Source organism: Narcine bancroftii, chromosome 2 (assembly GCF_036971445.1).
Source record: "Narcine bancroftii isolate sNarBan1 chromosome 2, sNarBan1.hap1, whole genome shotgun sequence".
Classification (NCBI taxonomy): domain Eukaryota; kingdom Metazoa; phylum Chordata; class Chondrichthyes; order Torpediniformes; family Narcinidae; genus Narcine; species Narcine bancroftii.
Window position 1 is genome coordinate 154708508 of NC_091470.1, and position 19804 is coordinate 154728311.

The window sequence follows — 19804 nt, forward strand, 5'->3', positions numbered from 1 at the left end:
ATAAAGAGTAATTTCATAAAATAATGATCAAGGATCAGTACAGAGTGTGAATTTAAGTGTTTCATTGCTTCACAATAAAGTGGTCTTGTCTGAAAAGAAAATGTGGAAATGATTGAGGATCCTACTTTGCTACAAGTTAATAGTGTAGGTCATTTGATAGAAATGAGTCAAACTTTAAAAAAAATGTATAAAAGCACAATTAAATAAATATTTACACTTTCACATCTCTCCGTCTACACAATAAATCAGTTAATGTGACAATGAGAATGTGATAGTTCTGAAGGTTGGCACGGTTAGTGTAGTGGTTAGCACAACACTGTTACAACACCAGCGACTGAGAATAGGGTTCGTCAGGAGTTTGTACGGTTTCCCCATGTCTGTGTGGGTTTCCTGCTCCAGTTTCCTCCCACTCTTCAAAAGTGCACTGGGGGTGTAGGTCAATTGGGTGTAATTGGGCGGCGCAGGCTCGTGGGCCAAAAGGGCCTGTCTCTGTGCTGTATGTCTAAATTTTAATGAATTAAATAAAAGAAATTAAAATAAATTTTTAAGGAGGGACACTCTTTTGCTTTTCTTTCTCTTATTGTTGGGGGCATCGGTCATTGATTGTGGTGCCTCTTTGTGTGATTTAAACCTTACTGGAACTCATCATGTAGTATCAAACAAATGGCCTTTATAAATGTGTGAGCCTAAACAGGGAGGTACTAGTCCTTGGTGAGTTCCACAACAAACCTACTTCCAGATGACTTCTGCCGATGCTCACTTTGCAGATGCATTGAACAATAATCAGAAATGGTAACCTTGAAATATTTTTTTCTCTGCCTTTCAATCAATATGCACAGGGTTCAGCTATTCTGTTTGAATTGAGTCAGAAAATTGTGAAATTAAGAACCATTTCAGAAGGTTGACTCCATAATCCAGTCTGACATTCCCAAGTAGTCCCAAAGGAGTCTGATCAGCTAAACATCCTTATTTTGAAAGAGACTCTTTCACGCATATGAATAGGAGTAGTGTCCAGTTAACTGACCAGTATATATTTTTCAACAAATATCACTAAAAATAATTTAGGTGTTTACCAGGATGCACTTTGTAAAGCCTCCATGTCAATGCAATCATGAGGAAGGCTCGCCAACGGCTATACTTTGTAAGGAGTTTGAGGAGATCGGGATGTCACCGAAGACTCTCAGAAACATCTACAGGTGTACCGTGGAGAGCATTCTGGCTGGTTGCATCACTGTCTGGTATGGAGGTGCCAATTCTCAGGACAAGAATAAACTCCAGAGGGTTGTTAACTCGGCTGGCATCATCACGGGCACCAGTCTTTACTCCATCAAGAACGTCTACAAGAGGCCGTGTCTTAAGAAAACATCCCCTATCCTCAAGGACCCCTGCCACCCAGGCCATGCCCTCTTCATCTGCTACCATCAGGAAAAAGGAGGACGAACACTCAGTGGCACAGGGACAGCTTCTTTCCCTCTGCCATCAGATTCCTAAGTAAACAATGAACCACAGAACCACTGAAGAGTGCGTTGAAAGAACCAAAGACTTGTTGATCCAAACCAAGGCTGTTAGTAACTAAAAGACTGGAGCATATCACAAGTAGGTTGACCAGTCCAGAATGACGTGGTCTGGCTAGGAGCAATCCTTTAAGACCTGCCAGTAGGTGTGGCTACGCTCTCAGCCAATCACAGTCATCCCACACTACAATCCGTACATATACACATTGGTGATAGAATCTGTACTATCACATTCACCCCTTCTTTGAGAACTGACCCTGGGGTGGATGGAGGTTAGGGGCTGTACCGGTCAGGAGGCCTGACCATCCGGCGTGACCGCCGTGGTGCCGGGATTGGGGTCGACAGAGTCGTGTCACTGGTAGGCTCGTAGGGTGCAGCCACTGCTTCGCTCAATTCCCCAATGGCATTGTCGACAGTCTGGCCTGAGCTGGTGGGGTGGTGCTGGTCCCTCTGTTCAAGCACATGATCTGGGGAAGAAGGAATAGGGGGAGGTTGGGTTAAAGGCACTGGTGCGCCTGATCCTGCTTGGGCTAGGTCCCTTACCGAGACTGTGTCCTCCTGCCCATCCGGGTACTCAACGTGGGCATAATGCGGGTTCGCATGGAGCAGAGTCACTCAGTCAACCAAGGGGTCATTCTTTGAGGACCTGACGTGGCATCATAAGATGACCGGCCCGGGAACCATGAGCCACACTAGTATGGTCATTCCCAATTCAGATTTCCTCGGGAAAGAGAACATTCTTTCATGGGGGGTAGCATTGGTCGCGATGCATAGGAGGGAGCGGATGGAGTGTAGGGCACTAGTGAGCACGTCTTGCCAGCGAGAGGTGGGGAGACCTTTGGACCAGAGGGCAAGCGTAACCACTTTCCAGACAGTGGCATTTTCTCTTTCGAGGACCCCCTACCACTGTGGATGTAACTGGGTTACCTGAAGATGGCAAAGATGCTGTGCAGGGCCTCTATGACTGAGGAGGCAGTCATGTCTGAGCAGGGCACAGCGAACGGGAAGCGGGAGTACTCATCGATGGCCATAAGGATGTAGGTGTTACGGTTGGTCGATGGTAGGGGCCCCTTGAAGTCTACGCTGAGACGCTCAAAGGGACGGGTGGCTTTCATGATGTGGGTGTTCTCCAGGCAGAAGAAGTGGGGCTTGCACTCAGCGCACACTGAGGAGGCTCAGGTCATGGAGTAAATCTCCTCGACCATGTAGGCAGGTTGCAAGCTTCGACAAAGTGCGCAAACCTAGTGACCCCTGGATGACAGAGCTCCTCATGGAGTCTCTGCAGCCTGTCCAGTTGTATGATGGCCCAAGTCCCCCTGGAGAGCGCATCTGGTGGGTCGTTGAGTTTACCAGGCCGATACAGTATGTCATAATTAAAGATGGAGAGCTCGATTCTCCACCTGGCGATTTTGTCATTCTTGATCTTACCTCACTGGGTATTGCTAAACATGAAGGAGACCACGCATTGGTCAGTCAGCAGTATAAAGCGCCTGCCAGTGAGGTAGTGTCTCCAATGACGTACTGCTTCGACTATGGCCTGGGCCTCCTTCTCAACAGAGGATTCTCAGCTCTCAGGACCCTGGAGGGTTCTGGAGAAGAAGGCTAACGGCCATCCGGCCTGGTTCAAAGTCGCTGCCAGTGCTCTCAACTTGGAACAGAATAAACTCGTCGACAGTGTGCAGCATTGTAGCAGCGATGTCCAGTTTGATGCAGTCGAAGTCCGCTCTGGCTTCAGTTGACAGGGGGAAGGAGGTGGTCTTGATGAGTGGTCATGCCTTGTCGGCATAGTGTGAAACCCATTGGGCATAGTAAGAAAAAAAGCCCAGGCAGCGTCTGAGTGCTTTCTGGGTGTTGGGGGGGGGGGGGCAAGTCCATAAGGGGATGCATGTGGTCAGGCGTCCGGCATGACCACCCGGTTCTCCACCACACATCCTAGAATCGCGAGCCGAGTAGTCCGGAAGACACACTTGTCGAAATTGTAGGTCAAGTTCAGTCGAATCGCAGTCTGAAAAAATTTCTCAAGGTAGACATCATGATCCTTCGTGTCACGGCCGCAGATGGTGACATTGTCCAGATACGGGAAAGTAGCAGTCAGCCCGTTCTGGTCTACCATCCGGTCCATTTCCTGCTGGAAGACCGCGATGCCATTTGTGACCCCAAGGGGTACCCTGAGGAATTGATACAGTCACCCATTTGCTTCGAAGGTCATGAAAGGTCAGCCTTCTCGGTGGATCGGGAGCTGATGATAGCTCATCAATGGTGGAAAATACACGGTATTGAGCGATCTGATTCACCACTTCTGTGATCCGTGGAAGCGGGTACGCATCCAGAAGTGTGAAACGATTGATTGTCTGGCTGTAGTCAACCACCATCCGCGGCTTCTCCCCATTTTTAATAACCACCACCTGGGCCCTCCATGGACTCAAGCTAGGTTCGATAATGCCCTCGTCCAGCAGCCTGCGCACCTCACTTGTGATAAATTTCCTGTGTTCATAACTATATTGCCGGCTTTTGGTGGCCACAGGCTTCCAGCCAGGGGTGAAGTTTGCGAAAAGTGCTGGCGGAGCAACTCGGAGGGTAGAGAGACTACAGGTGAGGCCCCTGGGGCGCGTGGGCAAGTGGCTTGGGCTGCTGCTGGCAGGAGGTTCCCGGGGTGGAGTGGGTTAAGACAGAGAGTGGAGCGTGAGACCCCCCCAAAGTGCAGGGAAATGGTTTGAAACTGGCACTGAAAATCCAGTCCCAGCAGAGCAGGGGTGCACAATTGGGGAAAGACTAATAGTTTGAAGTCCGTGAAAATGATGCCCTGGACTTTCAAGGTCCCCACGCAATACCCCTTTACCCCAGTCGAGTGTGATCTTGTCGCCAATGAAATTCTCTGTGCAGTGGGGAGAATAGCCAGTCCACAACGGTGGGCCAGGTCTGGGCGGATAAAACTGTTAGTTGACCCCGAGTCAAATAAGCAATTGGTATAGTGTCCATGCACTTTAATCAGTTCCATTGCTTTTGTGAGGGGATGGGGGAAGTCCTGGTCGAGGGTTACTGATGCAGAGACTTGTAATGGGGACAGTGGAGTCCTACGTGATGACGTCACGCAAACAGTTGGGCCTGAAGAGACAATGTCGAGGAGTTGGTGTTGCTGCCTGCAGCCTGCTGGGGGCGTCGGCCAGCCAACGGTAAGTTTTGGGGGTCGCTGCTTGCTGTTGGCGGTGGCGTGGTCAGTCGGGCGGTCAGCGGGTCCCTGGTCAGCAGTGTTGGGTCCACAGTCGGCAGCTTCGGTGGGTACCGACCCGGTACCGTCGGTTGCAGCTGTGGGAACCTGGTCAGCTGCCTCGGTGGTGGAGGGTCCCCAGTCGGTAGGAGCGGTGGGTCCCCAGTCGGCAGCAGTAGAGGGTCCGTGGTCGGCAGCAGCGGCGGGTCCCTGGTCGGTGGTGGTGGCAGTGATGGCAGCGGTGGGATCAGCGGTGATGGCGGCGGCGGGTCCCTGGTTGGCAGTGGCGGTGGCTGTTGAGGTAGGGGCTGGGGCCTGGTCGGACGTTGCTTCGTGAGGGAAGGTGAAGCAGGCCAACGTCATTGCGGCAAGGGTGGGTTGTACTTTCTGCACTCGGCATCTGCCCTGTGACATCAGGCACTGCTGCGCGGTGGAGCCCTCGCTCTCATTGGACGAGAGCTCTGAGGAAGAAGTGTTTGAATGGGAGGGTGGCGATTGGGCTGCACATGAGGCACTGTGTTTGACGGCAGCCATTTTGGAGTGACAGACTACAGCAAAGTGGCCATTTTTAAGGCACTTCTGGCACCTGGCATTTCTCGCCGGGCACTGAGACCTGCTGTGCTTGTTCCTCCCACAGAAATAACACTTTGGGGTTGCATCAGCAACCGACAGGCTGTCGATGTGCCGGGGGATAGTAGGGTAGAGGGAGGGCATCCTACTCACATCAGAGTGTTGGGTCCAGCCCCGAGAGTACACATCCATACTTAAGACCACAGCCTCCATCGTCTCTGCGATCTGGATCACGTCCTCTAGGTTTTCACCCCCGTGCTCTAGCAGATGCTACCCCACCTCATTCGATCAAACCCCGGCCATATAGGCATCCCGAATGTGATCGTCTGTGGTCTCCGCAGCAGTTCTAACTGTGCAGGCACAGTCCCTGCCCATTGCCCTTAGTGCCTGAATATAAGCTCTACAAGACTCATCAGGCTGTTGCCTCCTTATTGCAAGTTTGTACCGAGCATAGACCCTGTTCATCGGTCGCTCGTAGAGCCCTTTCAGCACTTTCATGGCTGCGGCATAAGTGGTCGCGTCCTGGACACTCTGGTAGACTCTCGGGGACACCATAGTCATCAATATTAGTAGTCAATGGCTGTCCACTATCACGGCAGGGTCAGAAAGCTGTAACTATGTTTCGAAGCATCTCACCCAGTGCATAAAGTAATTCGAGGCTGTAGCTGACTGTGTGTCGATGTCGAGATGTTCCAGCCGTTGCATACGCTCCATCCCTTCAAAACGTTTTAGTTAATAAAATTGTAGAGCGCGTCGAAAGAACCAAAGACTTGTTGATCCAAACCAAGGCTTTTATTAACTACATCAAAAGGTTTGCCAATTTAAGATGTTCAGGTTTCTGGAACTTTCCTCTTGTCTCCTTTAGTCTTTTCTGGTCCATGTCACTTATTTAAAATTTGCATGAGATATTCCTCCTCCCCACTGCCCCCTTCACCTCTTATACAGTGTTCAAATTTAGACATTTCATATTGTTCCATCATCAAACACATTTTTTTCTGCATCTTCCTTTGCTCCAACTATTTTAGGTTTTTAAAATCCAAGCTCGGTGCCCCTTATTGACCATTCTTATTTGGCCTCCACTTGTCTCCTCTCGTCAGCTTTGATGGTGTCTGCACCATGGCCCATGATCTTCTCCAGAGCCTGATCTTCCTCAGGATCAGCCAATTCCCATTACTTTGGTGGTAATGTCACGATACCCATATCAGGTCTAGTTACACAAATGTTTTCTCAACAACGGGACCACAGTACTGAATAACATGGATTATATCCTCTGTTAAGCAGGTCACTTGCATAGCTTGAGATTTGGAAGGGTATTATATATTGTACACTCCTCCAAATTCAGTTTGGGCCCTCCATGTGTACGACCTCCATTTGTATGGATACTACAGTACTGGGCATATGACCATTAAACAAATTTCTTGCATGCACTTCTGCCCCTGTCAATGGCTCACATCATTCACACCAGAATAGTCCTTAACTGGAAACTTGAGATTGGCTTTGGTACTCATTGACATAACTTGATCGCCTGTTGTACTGTTGCATTGACAAGCCATACATCTTGCAGGTAGGTTTTTTTGAAGTAGTATCTTTAGAATTCACTTTCCTCTCAGTAATATAATTGATGTTGGTGTCTTTAAAGACCCTGATTGCAGCTCTAATAAACATTGGAATCCTCACTGCCCATCCAGCACCATAGTTCTCATTAATATCCAACTAATGATTCCAATGCTCAATTATCCCATTCCCTTAAAGAACTGAACATCCAATGCTCCTGACGCCCAATGTCCTTTCCAGTGATGGCAGATCAAACGGAGCTAGATCTAGTGGAGCTAACTTAGGGATTTTCTTTTTACAATCTTTAACCTCTGTTCTATTGCAAACAATGTGTTGGGTCTCACCAACAATACCGTTTTACTGCTCAAATTAGTTTCCTATCCAGAGTAATTTAGCTCAGCTCCATTAAGGAAGTGACTGCAGTGTGCCTTAGAACCCTTAGTCTAACAAAGTAAATGTTAACTGGGTTTCCTGCTCTTTAAGTCATATCCATTAGGACCGGCTGAGTGTTTGGATGAGGTGAAAGTCAAGTTTTCCAACGCTCTCTGTAATACTGTACAGGCTCACACGTGGCCACTTGATCAAGGAAACATGAGCAGAAAAACTGAGAAATGTCACCCAGAAGTGCAAAAAGTACTTGTGTAATTCAGGCTTAAAGTATATGTGGTGGGGTGGGGGGAGGGGGGGGGAAACGGTGGGGTCTGGAATATGAAAGAAAGACAGCTTTTCTCCAGTTATGCAAAGCATTGGAGATACATCATCATCAGTTCTGGATTCCGTTTAGCTTTGGGCACCACACCTTTGGAGTGACATGGCTTGAATGGGTGTGAAACAAATGTGAAGGTTGAAAAAGTTATGATAAGATGTCACATATATATTACTGCACTTGATCTCTCTTGATTGGAGAATGCTGTAAATGGCCATGTAAAATGATATTATTTCCTCTCATGGGAGATTCTAGAATGATTGGCACAGTCTTAAAATCATGCGTTAACTATTTCACAGCATTTTTTTTTCCTGTACAAGAGCAGTAGAAATCTGGAATTCTTTTAACACCAACAACTTGCATTTATATGAAGTAACTCACAAAGTTCTGCACTCTGTTGGTTGAAATAAAAACACAAAATGCTGGAGAAACTCAGCGGGTCAAACAGTGTCAGTGATGTATCTCTGCTACATAAAGGACACAGTTTGACCTGCTGAGTTTCTCCAGCATTTTGTGTTTTTACTGCATTTATATGAAAATAAAACATGGAAGTCTGAAGAGAAACTCAGTTGGACAAACTGTGTCCTTTATGTAGCAAAGATAAAGATACCTAACCAGACCTCTTCATCAAGCTACCTTCATACCTTGATGAGGGGTTCTAGCCCAAAAAGTTGACAACATAAAGTACAGTTTGACCAGCAGAGTTTCTCCAGAATTGTGTTTTTAACTGCATTTATATGGGATTTTAATGAACTGAAACATCCCAGAGCAAATTGAAGAATTAAAATCAAAATGTGTCACAAAAGATGATAAGGCAGATACCTTCTGCAAGGAATGTATTAAAAAAGAAAATCAGATAATTTTACAGAGCTTAGTGCCCAGACGGATGAAGGCATCATCACCTCTCGTAGACCAGAAAAAATAAGCGATCCACCCTTCCAGAAATGGAGAGTGTAGAGATCTTAGAGGACTGTTGTTTGGGTCAACTGAAGTTTCCAAGCACTTGACTTTTTGTTAAATATGGCCATCAAGGGAAATGACTGGATAAATGCACTTGAGATACACTAATCATCCATGACCTAATTAAATAAATGAGGAACCCGAAAGGGCTGAGTGATTTACTACCATTAGTATAGTGGAGTAATGTTCAAGCGATGCTATGGAGGGGTAAGAGAATTAGAGCTAAGGTTTGTAACAGCTGCTTGTAATTAGAAAATGATTCAAAGCTATTTAATATCAGGAACTTCAAGATTAAATGACCCTGCTTCTGAAATAAAAGTTTTAAAAAGTAATGTGAAATATCATGAAGAGAATTTGTAGATAAAGTGAGTAACTAATCAGGGCCTGAAGAAAAGTGGAGACAGTAAAGCTGTAGTCTCAACAAGAAAAACAATAAAGATAACAGCTGTTATAGCAATGCAACAAGAAATGTTAATGGCAGGAAATACCAATTCTTCAACAAAAACTTCAACAGCAACTGATCTATGTGTTCCATAGGGAATGGTACAGATAAGAGTTATGTAAAATTAACTCTTGGAATAAATTACACACAATATGACGTGCAAAGCAGATGTGACAATGGGATAATTCGATCATCATCAACAATTTGAATTTATATAGTTCCTTCAATAGAGTTCTGGAACCCAGGAATTAAATATGGGATAAAATAAATACTTGTTGCAGAATTGAATAATTATTATAGATATAGGCATTATTATCAGCAAGCTATTCAACAGTAAGAGCTTGACACCTTTGCCTCATTCTGCCCCATCTCACGGCGCATACATCATTTCTGGCAGACGTTTCTGGATCATTTGAGGCCAGTTAACTTTTGTGTAGGGGGATTAGTTCAATAGGGTCACACAAATTATTAAAGCAAAAACATAAAAGTACAAACTACTCCCCTGTAACTCCGTTCCCTCCATCTAATTCTTCTCTCATTTCCCCTCGTCTTCTGATTCTAGCACAACCCTCCTTCCATTCTCACTTTATTCTTCAATTCTCATACTTCTACTTTTTACTTTTACTTTGAGTCCAACTCCCTAACACTTCCTTTCCTTGCACTCTTTTTATTTTATATCATTAGAGCCTTTCCACACTACTTCATGTTCATAACTGAAAATTCACATCACGTACAGTGAAATGTCAGAACAACCATGTTTTTTAATTCTGTCCAAGGAACTATCCCCAGAATGTAGAAGTAATTCATAAAGGCCAGATCTCACCCCTTTATAATTAGGTTGAAAATTATGTCATCCCCAAAATATTAGGTTTTCAGGAAACTTCAAAATTAGAGAATTCGAAAAGCTCCTAACCTGTAAACAATGATGTCTCGGTAATTATGAATTTGGTGGATGGTTGTTCAAAGGAGGCAAGGTTTTGGTCAGTAAAAAATATCTAACATTTGACCAATGGTGATAACCAATATCTTGAAATTAAAAAAAAGGAATTGCCTAAAATAAGATTTTTTTAAATAAAAATCTATGGTACCCAAAATTGTTTCCTAAATTGGAACCAGATTCTTAATGTATGTCTAATAACAAAATTATCAGTTAATTTGGAGCCAATAAAGATAAACGTGCTCCAAGTATTGAAAGAAGAGACTATTTTTGGTGGATTAATTTCTAGATTCATCCATCCTGAAGGATCTAAATTTTCCTTATGATGAATCTGAAAAGTAAAATATCTAATGTTGGCTGCCCAATAATAAAACCTAAAATTAGGTAATGCCAAGCCTCCATTCTTTTTAATATTTTGAAGGAAAACTTTTTTTCAACAGATATTTTCTGAAACTATTTTGAAGTGAGTGCATTCATCCTCTTTGTGGTGCTGGACACTCTTTAATACAATTTAAGGTCGTACACCAGGCCCACTATTCCAAAGTCCAGTTGGCTAAAGTCTATTCTAATCTCAGTTGTAAATGAGACTAATGTCTAACTGAAGAGGGTACACTGCATCATATGTTCTGGTTATGTCCTTCTCTTTCCAATTTTTGGGTAGGGATATTTCATACCTTGTCTTTAGTTCTTAATATTACTTTGACTCCAAATCCTTTTCTTGCTCTCTTTGGAATAAGTGGGGCCAACAGGTCTGTTATTGATTGGTTCACAAGCCCTCACTACCCTTATCACAAGAAGGGCCATATTCATGAGATGGAACAATGTTGTCCCTCCCACTCACACTCAATAACTGCCTGATGTGATGGCATGTCTGATTTGGGAAAAAAATTAGATGTTCCACAAATATTAACTTTGTTTCTTAATTACTTTCAAAATTTGTAAGATTAACTAGTTTCTGGTTTTTGATCCCAATGTTTACCTTCTTTCACTCTTATTATTATTAGTGGACTGTTTGTGTTAAGCCAAAGGGAGGGGATTGATATTGAGATAATTATTATAGATGGTTTCTTGTTATTTCTTTTTTAATGTAACACAGGTTTCACTGCTATTTGTATTCTACATGTGATTTGATTTGTTAATACTATATTTTATTGTCATGGACCTATGTAACATTTATTTGATAAAACCAATAAAAATATTGAAAAAGAAGAACAACCTCGTTTGAATCATATTGGATGCTTCAGACATCCAACTAGGCATTTCCCAGAATGATTTGCCTTCTTACATCTGATGCAATTATCACATTGGTCATGCAAAGGATGTTGCCACTCCCTTTAAAATGCCTGGAGGATTAGTCGCAAGGTATCGTTATGCAACCATCATTGGTCCCAGACTGAAGGAAGAATGTGCTGGCATTGGAGAAGGTCCAGTGGAGGTTTATGAGATAAGGGATGAGTGGGTTAACATATGAGGCATGTTTGATGGTTCTTGGCCTGTACTCGCTGGAGTTTCAAAAGATGAGGGATTCCCATCGAAATATGAAAGGGCTAGATAGAGTGGAGAAGATGTTTCTGGCAGTGGGAGAGTCTAGGACCAGAGAGCACAGGCTCAGAATGTCCCTTTACAACAGATGAGGAGAACGTTCTTCAGCCAGACGGTGGTGAAACTGTGGAATCCGTTGCCACAGAAGGCTTGGAGGCCAAGTCATTGGGTATATATAAAGCAGAGGTTGATAAGGTCCTTGATTAGTAAATGTGTCAAAGGTTGAGGGGAGAAAGCAGCAGAATGAGGTTGAAAGGAAAAATACATAATTTGAATGGTGGAGCAGACTTTATGAGCCAATTGGCCTAAACCTTATGGTTTATAGTCAGGGCTGCAGGCATTATCCACCAATCTCTGATCTCTGAATTCATGATGACCATCCCCTCAACCATCAAAATCCCATTGTACCCAGCCTGGAAAGGCCTCCAACAGAGTTACCATTATCCATTTCATGCCTCCTCACTTCCAATCTGATGACCAATCTTAGGCCCCCATCCTTTTCTCAAACCCCATTTCCACCCTCAATTCAACCCAACATCTGGCCTTGATCTTGAGCCAATGATCACTGGTCCTTTTTCTCCAGCAATAAATCCCAGGGCATAATCTCAAGCAATAATTCAATTACAAACATGTGTAACATCTACTTGGCTGGAGTAAAATGACCAAATATTCGTTTCCAACATAGATTTACAAGAATTCAACCTGTCATTTTTATTTGCACAAGACTCATCCTGCAATTATATATATGCAATAGCAAAGGATTTCAAGTTTAAGGCACCATCAGGGTTAACCAATGGTTTTGTTTTGGTACTGAGGAAAAAATTGAGGGCCTGGAATGTGCTTAATAAGGACTTTTCAATTTTGTTTTTGTTTTTGTGGGTTTTATTGCAAATGTGTTCAACAGCAAATGCTAATACATGAATCATTCCCAGAAGTTTTATACTTGCTGACAAAGAGGTTTCACTTTGTCTTTCTATCAGACCTTGCTGCCAGCAGTTAGAAATGCATTCATGCAATCACTCCCACAAAGCCACTCTAAGAGTGTTAGTTGGTAATTTTAAACTTGCCCATCCAGTGACAGGAGGCATAAGGTTAATACGTTCCCAACTCTGACTTGTCTTTATGTTTCAACATTTAAAGGAAATGTATCCTCCTTAAATTGTTGGTATCTTGGCCCAATATGAAAGTAACACCAGGTTACAGAAGGATAGATTAAAAGATGTACTCCAGGCTTCCTTGGAAAAGTTTGTATCCCCTCTGCTCTTGGGAATCCTTGGTCCATACTGTTTAAAGTGGGTGAGGGGCAATGACAGTGGTTTTGAGAACCTTCAAATCATGCATTTGAAGCCATACACCATCTTACAAGTAACGCACTTGCCTAGCCTATGCCATCTGTAGAAGAGTTTGCAAATCCCACAATGGCTTCATCAGTGATACCAGGACCAACAAAATGCAAAACAAAACTCATTCTTGATCCTGAGAGATTGCTTACAAAGAAGTTGTATTGTAATCAGAGGCTCCTTGTAGAGAAGCTTGTTTGGAAAATGATCTGGACTCCCATTAAGAGGACCACTCAGATAATTTTTGCTTCTTTATTTTTAACGTCCTTGTAAGATCAGAAACAGTTGGCATGCACCAATGTATCCCGATGCTGAAATCCTACCCAACACTTTGTGGGTCAAGAACAATGCCTTCCACCATCTAACATCTCACTACTGCCTGGCCAGCTGCTGTTTCTTAGTGGCTTTGAAGAGGAGAATGGTGCGCTTTCGTGAATAAGATCCAGGTGTTAAAATCTCCTGGGTCGAATATTATAAATCAGATTATTTAGATGTTCAGCTAAAACTGAAACTTTTCCAGAGCAAATTGAATAGGGGTTAAACACAAAAGTAAATCCCACTGAATGAAGAATAGCTGAACGGTCCAGCTCCGAATATACAGAACAATACTCAAATTCTCATAAGTATTGCATAATTTGTATCCTAAGCTCTGCCAGTTCATTCTAGAGATGAATTACTTATTTAAAAGTTTTTGGCAATGTCTATCTAACCTCCAACTCGTTCATCAGAAATTATCGCAAGTAAACAAGTCACCATTAACACCCTACGCACACATACCGTTCAGCTCAGACATACGACCCAGCAAACTTTGGTTTAGCAATTATTGTTTTGAAATGGTACAGAGTGACAGTATTTAATCAAGATACAAGAATAACACTAAAGTCTCTGAATCATTAACTGGATACCTTGAATTTTAAACAAACAGTGGACAGAAATCTTACCTTTTAAGATCAGGAAATACCACAACAGTACTTTTACTAGCTGTCTCATTTTTCTCCTTCAAAAAAATATTTTCACGGTTGTTTCACATCAAAAACAAATCATGATGTCATCAGAGCATTTTGTTGAAAAAGATCAAGTGCTTTTTGTCCAAAGGAGGATCTGTTGAAGTATGGATACTTCTTTTACCAGGAAATAGTTTGGGAAAAGGGGTGGTGGGAGTTGTGCCCTGTCAGTAGAGGTCTTGTGGTAATGGCCTTACAATCTAATGAGCCTCGAATGTGTCCAATTAATTACAATGTGTGCTCGACTTCTTATTTTCTTTAGCAGAGCATATTCTGACTCTCCTGCCTTAATTGCATCCCTCTGCACAGCTCGAGATCCTAAGTCGTGCTTTCTTCTTTCTCTCTGTGTATGTGTTATTAATTTGCTGGGAGTTGGAACAGTTTTCAGCTGAACCAGCCCTATTTGACTCTGGGCCATAAAACTTCTTGGTATTTTGTTATTTTATTTTGATTTTTTTCCCCTTATAACCTGAATGCTGGCCTGAATTTGGCTTGTGTAAAATCCTCAACCATGATCTTTTAAACAAATCTGATGGTGAAATTCAAACAACAACATAGGGTAGAAAAAAAATACGCTAAAATAGAGCTCAGCAATGGAATTATGCCCTGTTTGTCCTGGTGGAAATGGTACAAAATTTGAATTTGCACTTCTGACAAAAAGCAAGTGCACTTTCAAATTGTGAATTATGTTCATTTCTCCAGTATATTCAGCACAAAATGTTTATTTTAAGTTTAGACATCCAGTGGGGTAACAGGCCCTTTCGGCCCATGAGCTCGTGCTGCCCAATTAAACCTAATTGACCAACAATCCCCATAGGGTGGGAGGAAACCAAAGTGCCCAGAGAAAACCCATGTACTCATGGGAGGAGGTACAAATTCTTTACAGACAATGTGGGATTCCAACCCCAATCCCAGTCACTGGCATGGTAATAGCATTGCGCTGACCACTACTCTAATCACACCGCCCCTTATTTTTACAGGTGCACTACTCATTTTTGTTTTAAGCAAAGCAGTCCTATTATTGCAGAATCCCAATTATTGCTCAGGGGCATTACAATTTAGGGGTAAACAATTAGCTGCTGGAAAAGTGGTCAGTCAATATGGGTGGAAATGGTCAGTCAATAGCTTACATCAGAACCATTGAGTGGGCAAGTAGGAATGGGAAATGTCAACTATATCCTGGTAGAAGCAGGGGAGGGGCTGAGGTGATGGGCAACTGTACAGAGGTGGGAGAGGAACCATTAGGTAGTGGTGTGCAGTTAGAGAGAAAAGTAAGAATGGGAATAGTTAAAGAAATAATGGAACCAGTAGAGATGGGGTTTACCTGAAATTAGAAAACTCAATGTCAAGGAGGACATTGCTCCTTAAGTTTTAATGTGGCCTCACTCTGTCAATAGATAAGGCGGAGGACAAACTATTTAGGGGTATTGACTTAAATTGTTGAGGAGATGGATAACTGCAAGAAGATCTTCTAACCAGGGGTTCAAAAAGTAAACTACTGAACCAAGATAAAGTGGCATTTGGAAGTGGTTACAAATTAGATCAATACCTGTACTTTCATCTACAGCTTTGGTCTCAGTGGAATGCCAAAATAAATGTATTCACATGATCTAGGCCAGCCCATAATAGCACAAACACCACTGCATTCATTCACACACACACACACACACACACACACACACACACACACACACACACACACACACACACACACACACACACACACACACACACACACACACACACACACACACACACACACACACACACACACACACACAGTAGCTTTGGGACCTGAATCTAACACTGGACAAGAAGATGGAGTTATTCTTTCTCTCCAGAGGGCACAGGGCATTCCGCACAGCACAGCACCAGTGGAAATAATTGGTTAAGCTTGTGACTGTCAGGGAACTTAGTTCCCAGGAGATGGCTTCAACGTAGGTAGAAATTCAATTACATCTTCAGAGTTGTCATGGTAACAATATTGTTCCCCGCTCATACCTCCAGGCTCATGGTTCACAATACACTTTTCCAGCTGACATTGGCAGGCATGATTTTGGGAAAGAACAGACATGTTCTCACACTCTGTAACTGCCATTCTCAAGCAAGTTGAACCACTGTGATTCTCTTACATATTTTATCAACTGCGCAACCATTATTCACAGTCTTTAATCAAAAAATTGCAACATGTTAATCAATTTGCCAATCACAAAGCTATGCTGAGTTTCATTTATTAACCTAAATTCTTCCAATGGCCAATTCATTTTATCTAAAGTTATTTCTAAAATTACTTCAGCACCAAAACTAAATGAACATAAAACAACACATCATTGAAATTGGACTTTCAGGCCATTTTCCTGACATTACCAGGAAGCCAATCGAACTAATCCCATTTGCCTGCTTATCCCTCTATTCTCTGCCTGTTCATATGTTAATTAATTTTTTCAATTGCATCTACTTTTATCTTCTCCCCTGGCAGCGCACTCCTGATGCCACTCTGTCCTGCACACATCGTTCAAACTTTTAAAACCTCACTAGTATTACTGGTATTTGACATTTCCAACCTGGCAAATGACACTCCAGAGGAAACAGTTTGTCCAATCTCTCCTTATAACTAATATGCTTTTATTCAGTGTCCCCCTCTGCACCCACCCCCACCCAGCGGCCCCTGACATTCCAGAGGAAACAGTTTGTCCATCCTCTCCTTATAACTAATATAGTCCAATCCAGGCAGCATCCTGATGAACCTTTTCTACAAAGCCTCCACATCCTTCCCATATTGTAGAACCAGAAGTACACACAATACTCCAAAGGAGGTCAAAACAAAGTTTCATACAGTTGCAACATGATTTGCAAACTTTTACTCTTAATGCCCCAACTAATAAAGTCAAGCATTCTTTACCACCCGATACCCATGTGGATAGGATGCTCTAAAAGGGCGTCCATTATTGTGGTGCCCAAGAAGTACAAGGAAATGTGCCTCAATGACCTTCAGCCAGTGGCACTGAGGTCTACTGTGGTGAAGTGCTTCAAGAGGTTGGTTATGTAGCAAATCAATCCCCTCTTAGGAAGGACCTGGAGCCACTTCAGTTCACCTATCATCAAAACAGCTCAAATTCACTTTCAATCCATTCTCTCATTGTGCCAAAGAAGGGTGACGTTTAAGAAATATTAGGAACCCCATGGTGATAAGATTGAGATGATCCTCCATTTTTAAATATCTAATTGGCACCAGTAAACATCATTGTGGAAGGCAGCCCCAGTATCAAAATAGATATTCACCTCAAATTTCCTTCCATGCATGGTTATATGCGCAGGCCTCTTTCTTGTTGCCACCCTGCCATCATCCATGTTTCATCTACAATGGGAGCATGACTGAACAAAGATAAAGCTCAATCCAAAATGTCGGATTTAATGGTCATTCTTGAATGATTGAGCAGTTCAGGCATGAATCTGGAATTCAGTTGAGACTGTGCTTTTGAATAAAGAGGTGTCTGAGTCACAACACTGCTGCTTGTCTCCGTACCTCACATGGGGGCTAGGAACGCTGCCGTCTGGAAGAATCAACAAAGTGTGCGGTGCACCGGAATGAAATAAGCTGCTTGGAATGTGTCAAAAATTTCAGAGAGCTGAAAATATGACCCAGAGGACTGAGTCCAAAATACTGAAGACTGTTGGTGGGGGTGGGGAGGGGCTAAAGTCAGTGTTACAGAGAAATTTCTTGCAGGAAGTACCGCAGTTACTCTACACAACACTAACACACTCTGAAGCACAACATTAACTCCCCAGTATACTGTACTTGCCACTCTCTAATAAACTTTGATGATTATGAGTCTCCTCTGCATCAGAAAACCAGTTCCCCAGATTTTTAATATGTTACTTATAGCAAAACTTTATTTATTTATTCCTTATAAATAAATGTGAATAATTTTTCACCTGACATCTGTGGCCATTCACAGCACATGAAAAGACTCCAACTCAATATTTTAGGTCATCCAAACGTGTTACTTGCCTTGCATTCATTTAAAAAGGACTTCTATGAAAAAAAAATCTTACTTAAAGTTGCATTTGTATTTCATAACTCTCTAGTTTGGATGATATACTGTAAAACCTCTATTATCCAGAATTCCAGCAGTTGGCAACCTCAAGCAACTGACAAAAAAAAAATTGAGGAAAATAAATAGATAAAAGGACAAATAAAATAAATCAGAATAAATAAAAATATAAATATAAGTTTAAAATTGTACAAGTAAATGTTCTCTGAGGTAATACATAAATCTTTGGTGAAGATGGGAGCAAATATTCAGTCAGCACAGTGCCTTGGTTGTGCTTTGCTCGTAGCAGCTATTTGAATAAAGTTGTGTTTAAATAAAATGTCATCACCCAGGAGAGTTGGTTGATGCTACTCGCCATTGGGGTGACTCTCTTAAAGTGCTTCCTTATCGCTCCTCAGTAAGACTCTTTATCTTTACAGTATTTTATTAAGTAAATTAGTAAAACTTTATCTTTAAACTTGGGGGAGGGGTGGGATTAATTATAATGTTATTGTTTGTCTTTCAGGCGGTTCCATGGAGGGGGAGGAACCTGCAGATGCAGCGACGGCTAAATGTTTTCAAAGAATGTGACTGAAAATAAAATAAAATGCTTTAAGGTTTGTACATTCATACAAGTGAAGTTTGTTAATTGAAGTCCATATAGTATTTTTGACTTTTGTCTTTTAAACTGTTTATTCTTAATGCAGGTGTATTCGTTAATAGTAAGTCTCAAACAAACAGAAAATTCACTTATCCTGCATCTATCAATCCCCGTGGGTGCCGGATACCAGGGGTTTATTGTACCTTCACTGTGCTCACATCCGAAGGAGGAGAACACTTCTGATTCTATGTGCTTAGCATCGGGTAACCATTTTGAATATGTTTCAGTTTAAGTTTGTTTGCCACATTATACCTAGTATAATGAGAAGGGTTCTTCTGCAAGGAGTCCAGCAAGTTATCCATAACAATCATGCAGCCATGTAAAGAGTACAATTTATACCAATGGTTCTCAACCTTTGTCTTTCCATTACATACCACTTTAAGTAATCCCTATGCTGTCAGTGCTCTGTGATTAGTAAGGGATTGCTTAAGGTGGAATGTGAGTGGGAAGGGAAGATTGAGAATCACTGCTCTTGACCCAATTGTTACTGAAATATTTAGCTTGAGAAAATTTGTTATTGGCCCATTTCCTTTGGAGTTATGAAACCATGCACATAACGAGTCAATTAGGTACGATTAAGACAATGGTTTTCAAACATTTTCTTTCCACCCACGTACCATCTTAAGCAATTCCTTACTAATCACAGAGCACCGATGGGATAGGGATTACTTAAAGTGGTATGTGAGTAGAAAGAAAAAGGTTGAGAACCATTGATTTAGAGAGTATAAAGTTACAATAAAAATATAGTAATGTTGTAAGATGGTTATTGGGGTGAATGTTTGCACTGTGATGCTGCCACAAGACTGAGACCTGATGCAGATCAGCCATGATCACATTGAATGGTAGGGCAGCTTTCAGGTGCCAGGTGACCCACTCCTGTTGCTATTTTCTTGTGTTTCAATAAAAAGCTTGAAAACACAAGGTAACAAACAATAGTCCCTATTATACTTAAAAAACGTAATGTAATCATTTTGTGTTCTTTAATAGCAGGTAATTGCTCCCAGACTGGATCGTTGCTCCACTGCTCGTTAATTCATTTCATTTCAGACCCATAAACCCAATTGGAAACTGAAGAAATAAGCAGCTCCCAGCAAGAGACCAAATGATAGCTCACATTGTGAATAACTCTCCTTTCACAGTCCTTGAGTAGTGATCCCAACAACCTCATTTGTCTCCACCAGATGCCTGGAGCTGCCTTCTCACCTTTAAACCACAGACTGGCAGTGGCGAGATCTCCTTCGCTGTCACAGGGTTCGATCTGACATCTCTGAAGCCTCGGACCCTTCCAATAGGTTCATGTGGCCCTATAACCATTTCTTCGGAGAACAGTCA

At 42.5% G+C, this 19804-nt stretch overlaps 1 protein-coding gene across 1 annotated transcript in view; it reads right to left on the reverse strand.

Annotated features, from left to right (window-relative positions):
- Window positions 1–14103, reverse strand: part of LOC138754422 (matrix remodeling-associated protein 8-like) — a 50215-nt gene extending 36112 nt beyond the window's left edge. Inside the window, exon 1 of the mRNA XM_069918671.1 lies at window positions 13715–14103. Within this exon, the coding sequence (XP_069774772.1) occupies window positions 13715–13763 (49 nt within the window). The 5' untranslated portion in view covers window positions 13764–14103. The remainder of the gene's footprint in view (window positions 1–13714) is intronic.
- Between the last annotated feature and the right edge of the window lie 5701 nt (window positions 14104–19804).